The sequence below is a fragment of the Gobio gobio genome (assembly GCF_949357685.1).
Source record: "Gobio gobio genome assembly, chromosome: 21".
Taxonomy (NCBI): Eukaryota; Metazoa; Chordata; class Actinopteri; order Cypriniformes; family Gobionidae; genus Gobio; species Gobio gobio.
Genome location: NC_137117.1, coordinates 13,443,758 through 13,461,205, shown reverse-complemented (window position 1 = coordinate 13,461,205; position 17,448 = coordinate 13,443,758). Strand labels below are relative to the sequence as shown.

At 32.9% G+C, this 17,448-nt stretch overlaps 1 protein-coding gene across 2 annotated transcripts in view; it reads left to right on the top strand.

The window, feature by feature from the left end:
* Window positions 1-7,455: 7,455 nt before the first annotated feature.
* The window catches only part of tmco4 (transmembrane and coiled-coil domains 4), a 30,860-nt gene continuing 20,867 nt past the window's right edge, over window positions 7,456-17,448 (top strand). For both annotated transcript variants that reach the window (XR_013815498.1, XM_079803511.1), the window contains exons 1-8: window positions 7,456-7,569; window positions 10,192-10,327; window positions 11,275-11,449; window positions 13,326-13,353; window positions 13,635-13,764; window positions 14,255-14,352; window positions 15,807-15,950; window positions 17,182-17,301. Coding sequence is in view for 1 of the 2 variants with exons in the window: in XM_079803511.1 (XP_079659637.1) it covers window positions 7,524-7,569; window positions 10,192-10,327; window positions 11,275-11,449; window positions 13,326-13,353; window positions 13,635-13,764; window positions 14,255-14,352; window positions 15,807-15,950; window positions 17,182-17,301 (877 nt within the window). In the remaining variant the exon portion in view is untranslated. The remainder of the gene's footprint in view (window positions 7,570-10,191; window positions 10,328-11,274; window positions 11,450-13,325; window positions 13,354-13,634; window positions 13,765-14,254; window positions 14,353-15,806; window positions 15,951-17,181; window positions 17,302-17,448) is intronic.

Genomic DNA, 17,448 nt, shown 5'->3' with positions numbered 1-17,448 from the left:
GCAGCATATGAGGCATAGTATGTTGGTTATCACAAACAAATATAAATAAATAAAAATATTGAAATAACAAAAAATAATAAAAACCTAAATAATAATAACACTTTTTAAAATAAGTTTTAAAGATTTTTTTTTTACTTTTTTGTATTTTTATTTTATTCTATTCTATTTATTTTATTCTACTCTATTTTATTTAGCTATTCTATTTTTACTATCTTATTTTATTTATATAATAATATATTATTATTATTATATTAATTCAAAATCTAATTTTATCATTTAAATTCCATTTTATTCTATTCTACTCTACTTTATTTTATTTTTAAATATTTTTTTATATTTGTATTATTTTATTATATTTTATTAATTCCATTCCATTCCACTTCATTGTTTCATTTAATCTCATTTTATTTCATTATTTCAATTTAATTCCATTCCATTATTTAATCAATTTAATTTAATTTTACTCTATTCTATTTTTATTTTATTTTATAAATGCCATTCCACTTCATGATTTCATTTAATCTCATTTAATTTCATTATTTAAATTCCATTCCATTCCATCATTTCATTTAATCAATTAAAATAAATTTAATTAAATTAAATTTTACTCGGCTCTACTCTATTTTATTTTAATTTTATTTTTTTATATTTTTTATTATTTTATTATATTGTATTAATTCCATTCCATTCAACTTCATTATTTCATTTAATCTCATTTTATTTCATTATTTCAATTCAATTCCATTCCATTATTTCATCAATTTAATTTAATTTTACTCTTCTCTACTCTATTTTATTTATTTTTATTATTTTATTTTATTAATGCCATTCCACTTCATGATTTCATTTAATCTAATTTAATTTCATTATATAAATTCCATTCCATTATTTCATTTAATCAATTAAATTACATTAAATGTAATTTAATTTAATTTTACTCTACTGTATTTTATTTAATTTATTTATTTTATGTTATTAATTCCATTCCACATAACAATAAAGGTGTTAGGAAGAACCAAAAAGGGGTTTTCACAGCGATACCACAGAAGAACCATTTTTGTGCAATGAAATGGTTCTTTGGATATTATAAGTTCTTCATGGAACCATACACCCCGCCAAAGAACCATTTAACAACCTTTATTTTTAAGAGTGTAACACCCCAGTTTAGTGATGGAGACACTGTACTGTAACAAGCACTGTCTTTCGGATGAGACATTAAACCGAGGTCCTGACTCACTGTGGTCATTAAAAATCCCAGGATGTCCTTCGGTAAAGAGTAGGGGTGTAACCCCGGCATCATGGCCAAATTTGCCCATTGGCCTCGGTCCATCATGGCCTCCTAATCATCCCCATATACTGATTGTCTCCTCTCCACCAATCAGCTGGTGTGTGGTGGGTGTTCTGGCACAAAATGGCTGCCGTCACATCATCCAGTTGGTGGTTGAGGAGATTCCCCCCTTTCATGTAAAGCGCTTTGAGTGCCTAGAAAAGCGCTATATAAATGTAACAAATTATTATTTAATGAATTATTGCAGACTGCTATCTTTGCATATTCGAGTGCCATTTGAGACATTGTTGAGACAAATAATGTCTTTTTACCCAAATAGAGTGTCCACTGATGTCCAGGAGAAACAATTGAGATCTTACTTGTGATGAAAACCCTTTTTTACAGTGCTTTGCTTTTTCTTCCTTTTCCCCTAAGTCATTGTTACTTCCTCACATGTTGTCATGCGTTTCAATGCATTTGAGCATTTTCCCATCTTGGCCGCAGTCGTATACAGCTGCGGTTTTCTTTTATATCTCTCTTTAGACATATCCTGACCTACTCTTCCACTCCCACCCCCATCATTCCCAAAAGACTGTCCAGCTGCCTTTTTTCCATAGAAACACACATATACACAATCACACACAAAACTCGCACTATATCTTCTTTCTACACGTGCGTATTCTGCGTAAGGAGGCCAAACGGCTCGCGTGGCTCGATACATGTTGCTTTGGTGTTGGTACAAGGCCAGTACTTATTTCAAGAGCATGTTTGTGTGCTGCGAATGATCTTTTTTAGTTTGTTTATCTGACTAAGCGGATGTCAAGAGGGTGTATTCGGTTTATATTGCCTTTGATTGGGCGCCAAATTCCCCAAGAATCCCCCTTTGCTGTGAGGCCTGTCTCGACAGATTCGGCTGCGGATGTACTGAAAACACACACTTAATGTAGAACAATGGTTGCCAAGACAGATCTTTATAAGTGTGTGTGTTTGCGTGTCTCTGCTCTGTTATCTCTCAACAGATGTGGGGAGCTCTTGATGACAGGGCGATGGAGGTAAACCTGTTTCGAACATCAGCTTTAGCACCTTTCTTCTGCTTTCTTCTGCTCTCTTCTGCTCTGTGTGAGCGCTGGTTAAATGAGCGTGTCGCTGCTCTCATCAGGCTGATGGGAATGAGATGGAGGAGGTGTTGTGAGGAGCAGTAAATGCCCAAACCAGTCTGTCTATCTGAAAATCTGAGAAAAGAATCTCAGTCAATATACACTCAACTAAACACTGAGCCAAGATAAACTAACAATGCCAAAGTGAGCAGATAAGAGAAGATGCCACAGATAATAGAGATGCATAACAATAAAAACAAGAAACCAGAAACTGTTCAATTAATTTTTACTATTTTACTATGAGTAGAATATATTTATTTACCATCATAAAACAATGCACTTGTATTTATAATTTGTTCAGTTTAACATAATAAAGTTTGTATAATAATAATAATATTGAATTATACAATTATTATGTATTACACTGTAAAACATAATAAGTTGACTTTACTTAGAAAAAGTGAGGAAACCTATTGCCTTAACATTTTCAAGTAAAGCAGAGTATTATTTTTTTGTCGGCTAAACTTAACAAAATTTGTACAGAAAACTTGTTAATGAAGTATACTTAACTCAAAATTATTAGTTATGTTAACTTGTTATTAGTGCTCACATTACTAGGAAAATATTAGGAAACCGATTGCCTTAAAATTCTCAAGTAAGCTGAACTTAAAAAAATAAGTGAGGACAAAAAGCAACAACTGAACTCCATTCAACACTTATTTATTACTTCTCAATAGTCTACAGGTACTAAAAACAATTAAGTAAGCATTACTTAATTGCATTAAGCTGTTCTTACTTAAACCGTTTTGTCAACTTAAATCTATCTGGGATCTGAGGAAGTGTATTCCCAGAGTGCATTGTGGCATGAATAAATTAATTGCTTTGTTTTACTATTTTTAGCTTTATTTTACTATTTGTCTTTTGTCAGTATAACCCGAATAATGACAGCAAGTAAAATAGTAAAGGTCGTATTAATAATAATAATAATAATAAAAAAATAAAAATCCTTGTTACCATTGTTGTGTTTTGCATGCTGAATGTTGAAGTCTGTGTGTGACACACTCAAGCATGGTCAAATGATATTGTGACAAATATAGAGGGATTATATCAATTCAATTAAAAGGTTATGCCATAAATATTAGTAAAAATAATGTTAAAAGATCATTATTTGACATTAAATATAGTTATGTTATACATAAATAAAATATTTATTATAAATAAATATGTATATATATATATATATTTATTTATTTATATATATTTATATATATATATATTTATTTATATTTGTATATATATATATATATATATATATATATATATATATATATATATATATATATATATATATATATATATATATATATATATATATATATATATACATACATATTTATTTATATTTATTTATAATAAATATTTTATTTATGTATAACATAACTATATATATATATATATATATATTACTTCCCTTCTTTTGAAATCATACAACTATGATTTCTTGTTGCATTGCTGCATTAATAGGAAGTTAATTAATATAATATGAATGAAGTTCCAAGTGTCCAACCAAAGGGAACACTAATCACAATTATGGTGAGAGGAAGTGGAGGAAATGAGTGATAAGTCTATACAAAATTGCACCACCTCAAAAACACTTTGTCCGCCTGCTTGTTTTTTTGCTTTGGCAAAATGGTACTCAAACCAGTCAAGTAATGTTTACTTGAGTTTTCTAAGTAACGAAGGCATAGCATGCAAATAGTTCAGATTACTTAATTGTTTTAAGTAAGTTCAACAAATTATTGGACATTAAGTAAAGTTTACTAAAAAAGTCTTAGTAAGAACAACTGTTGGATTTTACAGTGATGTAAAAGTAATATAATATATATTTAATACTACTACTAATGTATAATTATTATTATGTAATAGTGGTATACAAATCATCATAATATTTTTATAATATTAAGTATAATAAAGTTATATTGTATCGTAATATTAAATATGTCATTATAATTGTAATACTACTACTATTACTTCTACTACTAATAATAATAATAACAATAATAATAACAACAATTTATTATTATTATTATGTAATAGTGGTATAATAATATAATCAAATTAATAATAATATTTTCTTATAATATTAAGTATAATAATAATAACAACTAATACTAATTTTTGTTTTTAATATTATTATATTCAAATAATATAATATATATTTAATAGATGACAAAAATAAAAATATTGTATTTGTTTATGAAATATAATAATAATAACAACAATAATAATAATTAATATTATTTTAATATAATATGTATTTAATAGATGATAATAATAACAATTATGTATTATTATTATGATTATTATTATTATTATTATCTAATAGTGGTATAATATAATAGATAACAACAATAATAATAATTTTGTATTGTAATATACCACTAATAATATTATTAATAATAATGATGTATTATTATTTAATAATGGTATTATAATAATTTATCATATTAAGTATGATAATAACAATAATAATTGTTGTTGTCAATATTGTAATTATTTAAAAATGTAATATATTTAATAGATAACACTAATAATAATAAGAATTCTGTATTGTAATATATAATAATAATAATAATAATAATAATAATAATAATAATAATAATAATAATAATAATAATGTATTATTTAATAGAGGTATAATAATATTAATAATAATAATTTATTATAATATTAAGTGTAATAATTAGTATTATTATTATTTAAAAGTAATATAATATATTTACTAGATCATAATAATAATATAATATTATTGTATTTTAATATTAAATATATAATTATAATATTAATAATTACACTGCGTGCAGAAGTATTATATTATTATTCTCATGGGCATTTCATAATTTTTGACTTTTCAGTCTGAGTTAAATCTCTTTTTTGGCTCAATTTATCTGTAAAAGAAAACGTGCCTAATAATTCTGCACACCTGAATATAAGGTGTTTTTCATTTCCAGCCTTCATGAACAATTATATATCACTTATACATTATTAAATACTAAATTAATAGTAGGCCTAGTTATTAGGATTACTGTGGTTTGGAATTGGTCAAATGTGCCTGGGAAAAAAATATGATCAGAAAATCAACGTGCCTGCTGTGTATTTTTGTTATTATTATTATTATTATTTTTTTCATAATATATATTTTGTACACTGCTAATGTTTTTAATTCTTTGTGAATCACTCCATGTGCATTTTCTGTTTCTGTGGGTTGTGAATACTGGAAGTGTTGAGCCACAGATGGTATTACGTTAAATGGAAATGGAAAAAAAAAAGTGCTTATGCAGTCTAAGGTTGTGCTCTGGTTTTGCAGGCCGGTTGCATACAAACTTATGTGGAAGTGGAGAAGTGGAAATGGAGAAAGAAGTTCAAATAAAGATGCCTGTAACGCACACTGATGTGTAAACAGGATGTTTTGACCTCAAACGCAAAGGGAGGATTCTTCACTGACTGGCATCTGTTTACATGCAGGAAGGAGCAGGGTTTGGATTAACAGTGACGTTCCTCTCTCTTCTCCTTTCTTAAAGTCTTGACCTCATGACCTCTGTAAAGAGACGGTACCAGGCAGAGAGAGAGAAAAAGAGACAGGAGAGAAATACAGATATGCACAAATGCACACACATTCTCTTGTTAGCTATATCAATTTCATTTTTCCAGTTGCATGTTGTGAAAAGAATATGAATAGACATGTCCATGATTCTTGTGAAGCTGTAAGGACACGCTCATATATAGCCATTGCTCTATGGAGATATGCTTTTTTGGTTTTAGAAAGTGATGTAATCATGCATTTCACAAACTGTTCTCCTGGATCATCCCAAGTATGGGCGTTTAGTGAGAAATTGCAACAAGGTACAGCGGCTCATAGACATTATAACGTCAGGAGATAACAATGCAAAGGATAACAATCAGAATGAATCTAAAAATACCAGGTGTCAAAAAGTGAGCTATTGCAATGCGAATTATGTAACTCAGACAAATTGCTATAATCAATCAAAGATGGGCAGTTGCAGAGAAAATGATGCTAGTGTTCAGTTCTGTGTTTAATCACAGATGCAGGTTAAGATAAAGGAAAAAGCATCTTACAATCTATAAACAATCTTACAAATACATACAATAAAGTTTTGTGTGTCTGATATATTATATAGCTACAGTTTTATGTGGACATCTAGTGCTCTCTGCTGGCCACAAATGGCACTTCAACAATATTTCTGAAGGGCTTATGTTTATGTATTTATAAGAGAGGGGCTAATGATATTTATGAGGCACAACATCAACAATTAATAGCATAAATCTTCCTCAAACCATCACATAAGCATAAAATCATGTTTAAATGCTCGATCCTTAGAAGACGACTCAGCTTATGAATATTAATTAGTTAGTAAGGTTATGCAGCCTTTACTTTTTAACCTCCCTAGACTAGCGTCAAGTCACGGAAACCTATTAATATTCGACAATATTTCTAGCCAGCGGAAATACTCTTTTGTATTGTTTCTCTGTTTTGTATTGTTTCTATATGTTTCTCTGAAAGTTGAATTAATAATAATAAAAAAAACTTTGTCAAGCCAAACGTCGCCATTAATAGCATTCATTATGTTTAACGTTTCAAATAAACCTACAGTCGTCATGAGGCGAAATTATAATTTTGAGTTTTAATCAAATCATGCTGATGTTTCTTAGCAACATTCCGATACTGTCCAGTCACGTTACCTCATTAATATTCATAAGCCAATCTTGCTCATTTGTGACGACGCCAAAATGACCAACGTCTGCAGTTGAGCCAATCGGTTAGGCCATCTGGACGAACGTGATGTTGTTATTAATATTCATAAGCTATTCCTTCGCTTTTAGGATTGTCAGCTGAATATTGGAAACCTCACCAACTTTTGCCGTTCAGCCAATCGGTTGGGCCAGCTGGACGAACGTAACGTTAACTTATTAATATTTATAAGCCGTTCATCATGATTGGTGAATTGATTTGACCAATAGGAGGCGCTGCTGCATACACGACAACTTTGTGCTGAACTTTCATCTGTCACGACAACAAAGTAACAACTCTTCAAAATGGAGAGAACAAATCTGCTGTAACTTACTGTGAGAATAAACCAATGGAACCAACTAATAACAACAACGAGGCCCCGAAATTATTTTCAGGTACTCTTAAACTTTACTAAAAGTGATTTTTTTTTATTTTAAAGAACTATGGAAAGATTTTAGTTTTGCTCAACAGACTACAACAAAATAAGAGTCCTCGGTTTTCTTATTTTGTGAGGTTTTATAAGTTATTGTTAGTTCTGTTGTATTGTAGTTCATTCAGTTTGTTAAGTATTATTTTAATGTCGTTTTCTGAGGATCGTATATAGCTATGCGTGTCAAACAGCTGCTTAGTGTTCAGTTCAGCTTTAATCACAGATGCAGGGTAAGATCAAGGCCTAAAACATGTTTTGGTTAAACAAGGGATATTTAAGTTGCATAATAACACATGCAGATCTTGTGCAATGCATTTTCAATGTATTTGCATGGTTATTAACTAATGAAAGCGCGAGAACAATAGTAAACAACGCATCAAACTGCATTCATAGTGTCATAAAATATCACGTTTGTGCAAATGCACTATGCAAATAAATGATGTTGTAATAAAAGAGTTTCGTGTGGTCTCCAACATGCAAAAAAAGCAAAACATGCAAATAAAGTTTGACTTGGTAGCTACAGCCTTCTAACCACACATATCAAGCTTTGCACTTCATCATAAGCACAAAAACAGACAATCAAATGCTTATAATTTGACTCCAAGAGGCAAATTTGTTCTTCGTGAGAAGAGGAACGTGGGCAAGATTTTAAGACTGTAGCTCAAAGGGGTCAACAGGGCTCATTAAAGGCACAATATGTAAGATTTTTGGATTCAAATATCCAAAAACCACTAGAACAACTTTGACGTGTGTACTTACATTATCCCAAATGTTTCCAAGAATGTTTAAATCCAGAGGAATAAGCAATTTTAACCAGGACATGGATCGTCCCCTGATTTCCGTTTTATTTTTGTAGAGACCATGGAAACACCAAAGACGCTTTAATATATGATGTGTTTTATTAGACTGGTGAGCAACTGTTTGGATACCTTCATCGATAGAAAACTAATCATTGTTATATATAGCTCAACACAGTCTTATTGTTTAAAGGGCACCTATTATGCAAAATTCACTTTTATAAGGTGTTTGAACATATAAATGTCTGTTGGCAGTGTGTGTACACCACACAACAACACTATAATGGTAAAAATCCACCCAGTCCCTTTTTTTAAATCCCCATAAATCATAAGCAGTGTCTCAGAACAAGCTGTTTGCAGATCCTGGGGAATGTGACGTCACATTTCACAGGCCCCGCCCATTAGTGTTGATTGACACTGCCGTATTAGCAAAGTCCCGCCCTCAGAGAGCTGTACACAGCCAGAGCATTAACAGTAGCATTCAAGTAAGAAATGTGTTCTTATTAAAGCTACTAAAGTTATTCAGTCAAGAGCAGTGAGTGATTTTCTGTTTTTCTTCTGTTGTTTGATTCATATTAACAGTATTTATAGCAGTAGGTACTGTATTACACTGCTTTCACTTTAGCAACGTTACACAGATCTAATATAACATTACACACAGGATTTCTATAACTTACTTGCTGCATACGTGCACAGACATGTGAACTTTGTGTGTTTCTGACATAACCTTGTGAGCATTTAACAGTTTAATTGCAATAACACATGAAAGAGAACTAGTCTAGTTTAGCCTACTCAAGGACGCCCGACATCCAGCTCTATGTGCGCATGCGTCGGGTGTGTGTGTGTGTGCTCAAGTTGAAAGTGATAATGCTTTAAAACGCATGCAGATGATAATATTTCATGATGATGAAGAACTGCAATGTCAGATGAGCTTGTCTGCGATAGAGATGATCATCAAAACAAACAGATGTATCATGTTTCAGTTTTCATGCATATTCACTGGTGTTCACTGTGAAGGCTCCGCCCTCTGGGGCCGGGAGCAGCAGCTCATTTGCATTTAAAGGAGACGCGCGCAAAACAGCAAATTTTTCTTAAACCCAAAAATGGGCATTTTCAAAATGGTATATTAAATGATCTGTTAGGAATTTTGATTTGAAACTTCAGACACACTCTGGGGACACCTGAGACTTATATTATACCTTGTAAAAAGGGGCATAATAGGTGCCCTTTAAATCTCGTTTTCTTGATTTACCACGAGTACCATGTTTTACCATGCCTAATATTGATCTAGTTTACTCCAGTGTGAACAAGTGTCTTACAGCAGCTGCCGAGCGAACGCACAGAGTAGCATTATAGCTTAACTTTCAACGCACTCAAATGTATCTAATAATGATAAAACACCCCACATACGCATTAGCGGAAGAAGCGAAAGCTGTCGTCTGCGGCAGAATAAAAGCTCTGCGAAAACCAGGTGTCATCAAGCTACGCCTTTGTTTTGACCTCTAACGGTGAAAAATTACATATTGTGGCTGTAAGTGATTATATTTTAAAATTATGTACTTTTTTCTTTAAGCAACATTAATGCATACCTAATAAGTTGAGCAATACAAATGTGGTCATACAATTTGTAATGTTTAAAAAAAGGATAAATATTTCTGCTTGGACCCCTATAATAAGCTTATAATGAAAATGTGGAGAACTAGATTTGATGTGACAATCTGTATCTATTATTGAAACGCGTACACATTCTTTACAGGCACTTTTTGTACTTTGTCTTTTTATTGTTACAGACCCAGGAGGACGGAAGAAAAACCAGCCACCAGGAGAGAGTGTGTTTGGTCCACAGCTGAGTGAACCAGGGCGGTTTGCGTACGCTGGGTTATGTGGAGTGTCCCTCGGCCAGCTGTTTCATGGACATGAGCAAAAGTAAAACATTTAACAACACTTTAATGTACCAAGAAAAAAGTTTAGGGTTTTTTGAAAGTCTTTTATGCCCACCCCAGCCTATACCATGGATCCGGTTTGTGTGGTTATGTTTCAGTTTAGTTTATGCCAACCCTGTGTTTTAGGCACTATGGCTTTTAGCTGTGTTCATCACGATAGTAAATTGCGCCCCACAGCAGGTAATGTTCTGAGCAACCGAAATTAGACCAATCCGCTGTGAGCAAAGTGACACATGTCTGATGCAATAAAGTCTTTCTCCCTGTTTCTACTCCAAATTAAAGGGTTAGTTCACCCAAAAATGAAACTTAGCTCATGATTCACTCACCCTCAAGTCATCCCAGGTGTATATGACATTCTTCTTTCTGACGAATAATATCGGAGTTATATTAAAAAATGTCCTGGTTCTTCCAAGCTTTATAATGGCAGTGATTGTTGCTCTGTTTTTGAAGTCCATAAAAGTGCATCTATCCATCATATAACTGCTCCACACGGCTACGGGTGTTAATAAAGGCCTTCTGAAGCGAAGCCATGCGTTTGTGTAATAAAAATATCCATATTTATAGACTAAAATAACTAGCTTCCGGCGGAAAGCAGTACGCATGTCGACTTACGGCGAAAGAGTAACCCATTTTCAGCATCATTACTCCAGTCTTCAGTGTCACATGATCCTTCAGAAATCATTCTAATATGATGATTTGCTGCTCAAGAAACATTTATGATTATCAGTGTTGTAAACCGTTCATATTTGCTTCATATTTGATGAAAATAATGTTCAAAGGAACAGCATTTATTTGCAATAGAAATGTGTCCTTTCTGAATAAAGCTCTTTTTTTCTTTCTTACTGACCCCAAACTTTTGAACGGTATTGTACTTCCGGCATATTGATGTTTAGGGTTGTGACACTTCACTGTGATGTTTTCTCAATGCAGAAGTTTTCGTGAGCGGTATCTGGAGGGTCTGGTACAGTGGCTGAACCTCGATGAGTCGGTCATGCCGGTTATGCAAGCTTTCCTGGCAGGACTCGGGTTCGAAGGCACTGACACCTTCCTGTCCATTTTGCACGCAGAGCCACTGCTCAGAGCCGGAGCTTTACCCATCACTCAGGTACGCATGTGAAATTAACATAGCTGGAAGATTGCATTGACATATAGGCCCTGTTTACACCTGGTATTAAGATGCGTTTTGGTCGATCGGATCACAAGCAGATACCGTACCTATTCAGACACATACCTATTCAGTTTTTTTAATTTAGCCTCTTTTGTCCACTTTTAACTACTTCTGTCCTGATTTCTTCAAGGGGAGGGTCTATTTGTGGGTTTTTTCAATCCTAATGGATGAAATAATCTCACTCAATTTAAATATGAACGCGTCTGGAGCGCAGACAGACTTTTGTTTCTACTCTGACAGCCGCAAGACCAGCCGAACGCTGTGAGTGTGTGTGATAGAAATCAGGAATGGTGAGAGAACATTGTGCTTGGTGCGTTTTTTTATCTTCAAACCAAACTTGGGTCCGATAAAGTTTAAATCCCATCTGGCTAGTGCGCGTCCCATACAGTGTTAATTTTGAGAACAAATTTTGATTTAGTTTTAGTCATAGTCTTTTGACTAAAATGCCATTTAGTTTTAATCATATTTTAGTCACCTGAATTGTTTTTAGTTTTAGTCTAGTTTTAGTCGACTAAATATCATAAGATTTTATAAATCTACAGTAGATTTAGTCCCTAACTAAATGATTTTAGTTAAATTGTAATACATTAAGCATTTAAGCATCACATAACCGACTGTCACTTGACCTGGCATTTTGACATCATTTTGTTTTTGACATTAAAAATACACGAAAGATCTCAATTCACTTTTTTGTCTGTTTTTTAAAAACAGCTATATAGTTTTTATAACTTTGTATTTCTGTTTTAGTCAGTAGGCCATATCAGGTTAAGCTAAAGCTTCAAATAAGTTTGTTTATTTATTTATTTTTAATTTCAGTTAACATTTATTTAATTTCAAGTAATGAAGATTTTTTTAATGGTTTTAGTTAACTATTATAACCCTGATACTTTATTTAATATGTGTCAAATACTGGTCTTTCCTCCTGAATATGAATTAAATGGGAATGAAATTAAATACAGGTTATTGTGTAACCAAAAACGAATATATAATGCGTGACTTTTAATTATAAACAAGCTCGAAATACACATTGACTCTTATTTTGAAATGTCTGCGCCTCTATTGCAGTTGCAGGAGCTCATTCAAGTTCAAGAGATAAAATATGCGTTGTTACAACCGTCTAAAACATATTACTATATAAACATCATAAAGTAAACATTGTCATTATTCATCAGCATTAGTTCATAAACAATTGCCTGGCATAAATGTGCGCTATTCATTGATTGTGAGCCGCTCTGGAGCGCTGGATTGGAGATGCGTGAGCCTGTAGAACAGCGGTTGGATCAGCACGTTCAAATCAAATGTGCGCATCTGTTACACAGGACATCACTTCTGACTGGATCTCTTCCCTAATCGTCCCTCCCTAACATTTTCGTCTCGTTTTTATTTGTTGACGAAGATGACAATTGATTTACGTCATAGTTTTTGTCATCCAACACTAGTTTTTATTTAGTTATCGTCTCGTTTTCGTCAGTGAAAAAAGGTTGTTGACGAAAATTATTCGTCAACGAAATTAACACTGGACCCATTATGTTTACGCATTAGGTCAGTAGGCAGAGAGTAGGCGTTCTTCTGTAGCTGTTTTGAACACATTCGACCACATGAGCGTTTACACTACGGAAACCATCCGTCTGAATGCGTTTTTGACTACCTCTGGAAGTGGTCGAAAAGTTTTAGACCCCGTTTACACCTGTATTTAGCGTCGCCCACTTGTGATCCGATCGACCAAATTGCATCTTAATACCAGGTGTGAACAGGGCCTGAGATGCTCATACACCTTATTGTTTGTGACGTTCTTTTGTAACATGTTTTTCAGGATCTCGTGTCTTTCTCTGTCAAAGACGGTGAGCTGTCGTTTCTTATTTAGTTAGTCGGTCTTTTTTTTGCATCGGCAATTATAAAAATGATATTTTGCATAAAGAAAATGAATCCTGTTTCATTAGCGTTAAGATATTTAGCATTTTAATTTCTAGACAAGTAAGTACATTTTATTTCAGTTAATATTTATTTTATATCAAATATATAAATATATTTTTTTTGGTAATTTCAGTTCCAATAACAACCCTGATTGATCCGTTACTCCTGTTTTGTGTGTAATGAGCATTTCTTGATTCTTCTCATGCAGGACATTATGATGCCAGGGCTCGCGTTCTGATCCGGCATGTCAGCTGTCTTCTGCGTGTGACCCAACAGCAGCTGGAGGATTTTGAAGAGACTCTCGGGGAGAAATTGAGAGAGGCAGGAGAGGAGAGCGAGTGAGTGATACTTCCTCTGATCATCAGCTGCTGCCTCTTTATGGGCTTTTTGCAAGGTTATCAACATGTTTCTGAGAAACACACACTGATTTCACTGTTGAATGGATTATTTACCGGTACAAAAGATTATTTCCACAAAGCCCACCTGGGCCATCTGCAGATTCACAAAGGAAAAGTCCATGCAAATCAGAAACACTGTTGCACAATCAATATCATTGTAAAGTATAATACATCTGACATGTGGATCGAGCTTTGAATGCATTGGCTGATTTCTGTCTTTTAATGTGTTATCTGCTGCACGTGATGGGGGCCGCACACAGCCGTGAGTATTTTATGTTTGTGCAGTCTAGGTCAAGGTTTTTCCTTTCAGTTCAGCGCTTTAATTTTAGTTTTAGTTTCTATGAGAATTTTGTTCACATTGAACAAGACCTCTGAGCTTTCAGCAGCTCCAGAGAGCGCGTTATGAATCAAATTGACATTATCTTAACAGAGAAGAGTCTTCAAGACGGCGGAAGAAAGAGAGAGGTCGTAAATTGCGCCGGTACCTGCTCATCGGACTTGCCACTGTGGGTGGAGGGACAGTAATCGGTGAGTCTAAATGCCACAGGACGTTTGTTTTAATCTAAGGTGATTAGGTGAATGTCACTGAAGTCCATGAAAACATGCATAAAGAAAATAAAGCCTATTGTTCTATATATTTTTAAAAAACAATTTAAGACATGAAAGCCTTCAAGCCACACCCCCCCCCCCCCTTTTTTTATTTTTACATATAATTATATCATACAGTACCTGTCAAAATTTTGGAAACGTTAAGATTTTTAATATCTTTGAAATAAGTCTCTTATTCTCACCAAGGCTGCATTTATTTGATATATATGAAACATTTTACAATTTAAAATAACTCTTTTAATATAATTTAAAAAGTAATGTATTCCAGTGATCAAAGCTGAATTTTCAGCATCATTACTCCAGTCTCTTTAGTGTCACATGATCCTTAAGAAATCTTTCTAATATGATGATTTTGTGGTGTTATCAGCGTAAACAGTTGTTGTTGGGTTTTTTTTTGTGTGTAAACCATGATACACTACCTTTCAAAGGTTTGGGCTTGGGGTAAATAATATATCTAATACTTTTATTCATCAAGGATTCATTAAATTGATCAAAAGTGACAATAAAGACATTTATATTGTTACAAAAGATTTCTGTTTCAAATAAATGCTGTTTTTTTTAACTTCCTATTCATCAAAAATCCGGGTTTCCACAAAAATATTAAGCAGCAAAAATGTTTTTCAACATTAATTAAAATAAGAACCATTATAAATAATGAAGCACCAATAATAATTGAGCAAATCATTATATTGGAATGATTTCTGAAGTATCATGTGACACTGAAGACTGGAGGAATGATGCTGAAAATTCAGCTTTGATCACAGGAAAAAATTACATTTTAAAATATATTAAAACAGAAAACAGTTACTTTAAATTGTAATAATAGTTCACAATATTACTGTCTAATACTGTATTTTTGATCAAATAAATACAGCCTTGGTAAGCAGAAGAGACTTTTTTCAAAAACATAAAAAATAATTTATAAAATCTTAAAATCTTTTGACAGGTACTGTATAATTAAGCACATTTATTTGTGATTTTTTTAAAAATGTATTTAATTATTTATTTAAATAAAAAGAAATCGGTTAATATGTCAAATTATAATATAATTAATATAATATGAATTCAGTTCATTCAATTCAATACATGAAATACTTTAATAATATATTACTTTACAATTAAAAAATGTCATATGTCAATAATGTCATAATTATATATTCATATTTTATATTATTTTAAATAAAATTATTATTTCATGATTAAATTAAATTATTATTATTATTATTTATCTCTTAGTTCTGTCTCTTAATTTATGGGTGAAATAATGTGTCCTGGACTGGTTTCATGAGATTAACCATTAGGCCACGACTGCTCGTATGATAGCAGATGTGTTTCATTTGTCTGGTGTTGATGATCATGTGTGTTTTGATCAGGTGTCACAGGAGGGTTGGCGGCTCCTCTGGTGGCTGCCGGGGCAGGAGCGGTGCTGGGAGCGGGTGGAGCTGCTGTGCTGGGATCAGCCACGGGCATCGCCATCATGGCCTCATTGTTTGGAGCCGCAGGGGCTGGGTTAACAGGTGAACTTTTCGGAACATAATAGAAACTTTATTAGAAAATATATTATTTTTCTGGCTCTAAAAAAGCTGATGCACCCTAACAAAAAATCAGATGCACTGTAAACTACCGTCAGTATGCACATCACGTGGAGATCGCGCGCGCAGAGAGGAGCGCAGAAACTCATCGTCAACACTGTCCTGTGATTCATCTCTAAAGTTGTTTAGAAACTCAACCGTTATAGCATAGATTTGTCTACCTTTGAAGTAACTACAAACCACAGCTTCATAATTAATAGAGACGGTATGACTCATTCACACACACAATCACTCTCTCATTAATGCATTCAAATAAATGTAATGTAGGCCTACTGTGCTAATGTATCTGTATCTGATGTACGACTAACTTGGAGTCAGATACACAAATGATTAGGCTATGTTTTTACCTCACTACCTGGAAATAACCTGATTTATTAATAAACACTCCACCTTCGTGATTATAAAGTAAATGATGAAATAAATGAGTTAATAGACGAGTAAATAAATAAGCAAATGAATGATCAAATAAGTAATCTATTGTATCACTGATCTCGCAGGCTGACGATAGGACTTTTGATCAAAAAGCTACCTTGGTTCCAAGTGCCATAACTTTTGATTTGCTTGGAAATATCAACACAAAATTTGGCTCCGATGTAGTTGACATGATTGTGCAAAACTTTATGAGCTTCCATATATACTTTCTAATAATCATCATGTCAATCATCAATAATAATACAATAAATCATGATATTGCATCACCTTTTCTGAGGTTTTCTCAGCAGTGGTGTAACATAAGAACTTCCAAACATGATTCAAATGTATTTTCTTCCAAATTCGAAAGGTTTTCTATCAAATGAGACCATGGACTTATATATATCTAGTTTTTTTGTAGAGTTAAAAGCCATTACTTTTAAGTATACCAGTTAGATGTGAAATCATTAAAAAATGCCTTCAGGGTGTAAGTGGTTCAAGTTCATTTTCTGTTCATGTTTCAGATAATCATGCTTTCAAGCAGAGCACATTGTCAGCTGCCATTCAAAATGAACTGAGCTCAAGGTTATTGGAGTTGTTTGGTATTTCTTCAGATGCAGTGTGTGTGTGTGCCTCACTTTATCTCTGTTGTTTGCAGATCAAGTTTTATATCTATATATACATATAAATATATACTATGAAGAAACCACAAGGAATATCTACTCATTTTTGCATTACTCATCAGGCTATAAAATGAACAAGCGTGTCGGCGCTATAGAGGAGTTTGAGTTTCTTCCGATGAGTTCTGGAAAGCATCTACATCTGACTATAGCCGTGACTGGCTGGTTGTGCAGCGGCAAATACAGTGAGTACCCAAAATAACCGTCATTTCACCATCAAAATAGCATTTACTCAGTTAAAGGGTTACTTCAGCGATTAGCATTACGCTTTGTATCAGTAGAAACCCGGTACTATATTCGAATTATGGTACTTTCCCCCCTCATATCCCCCT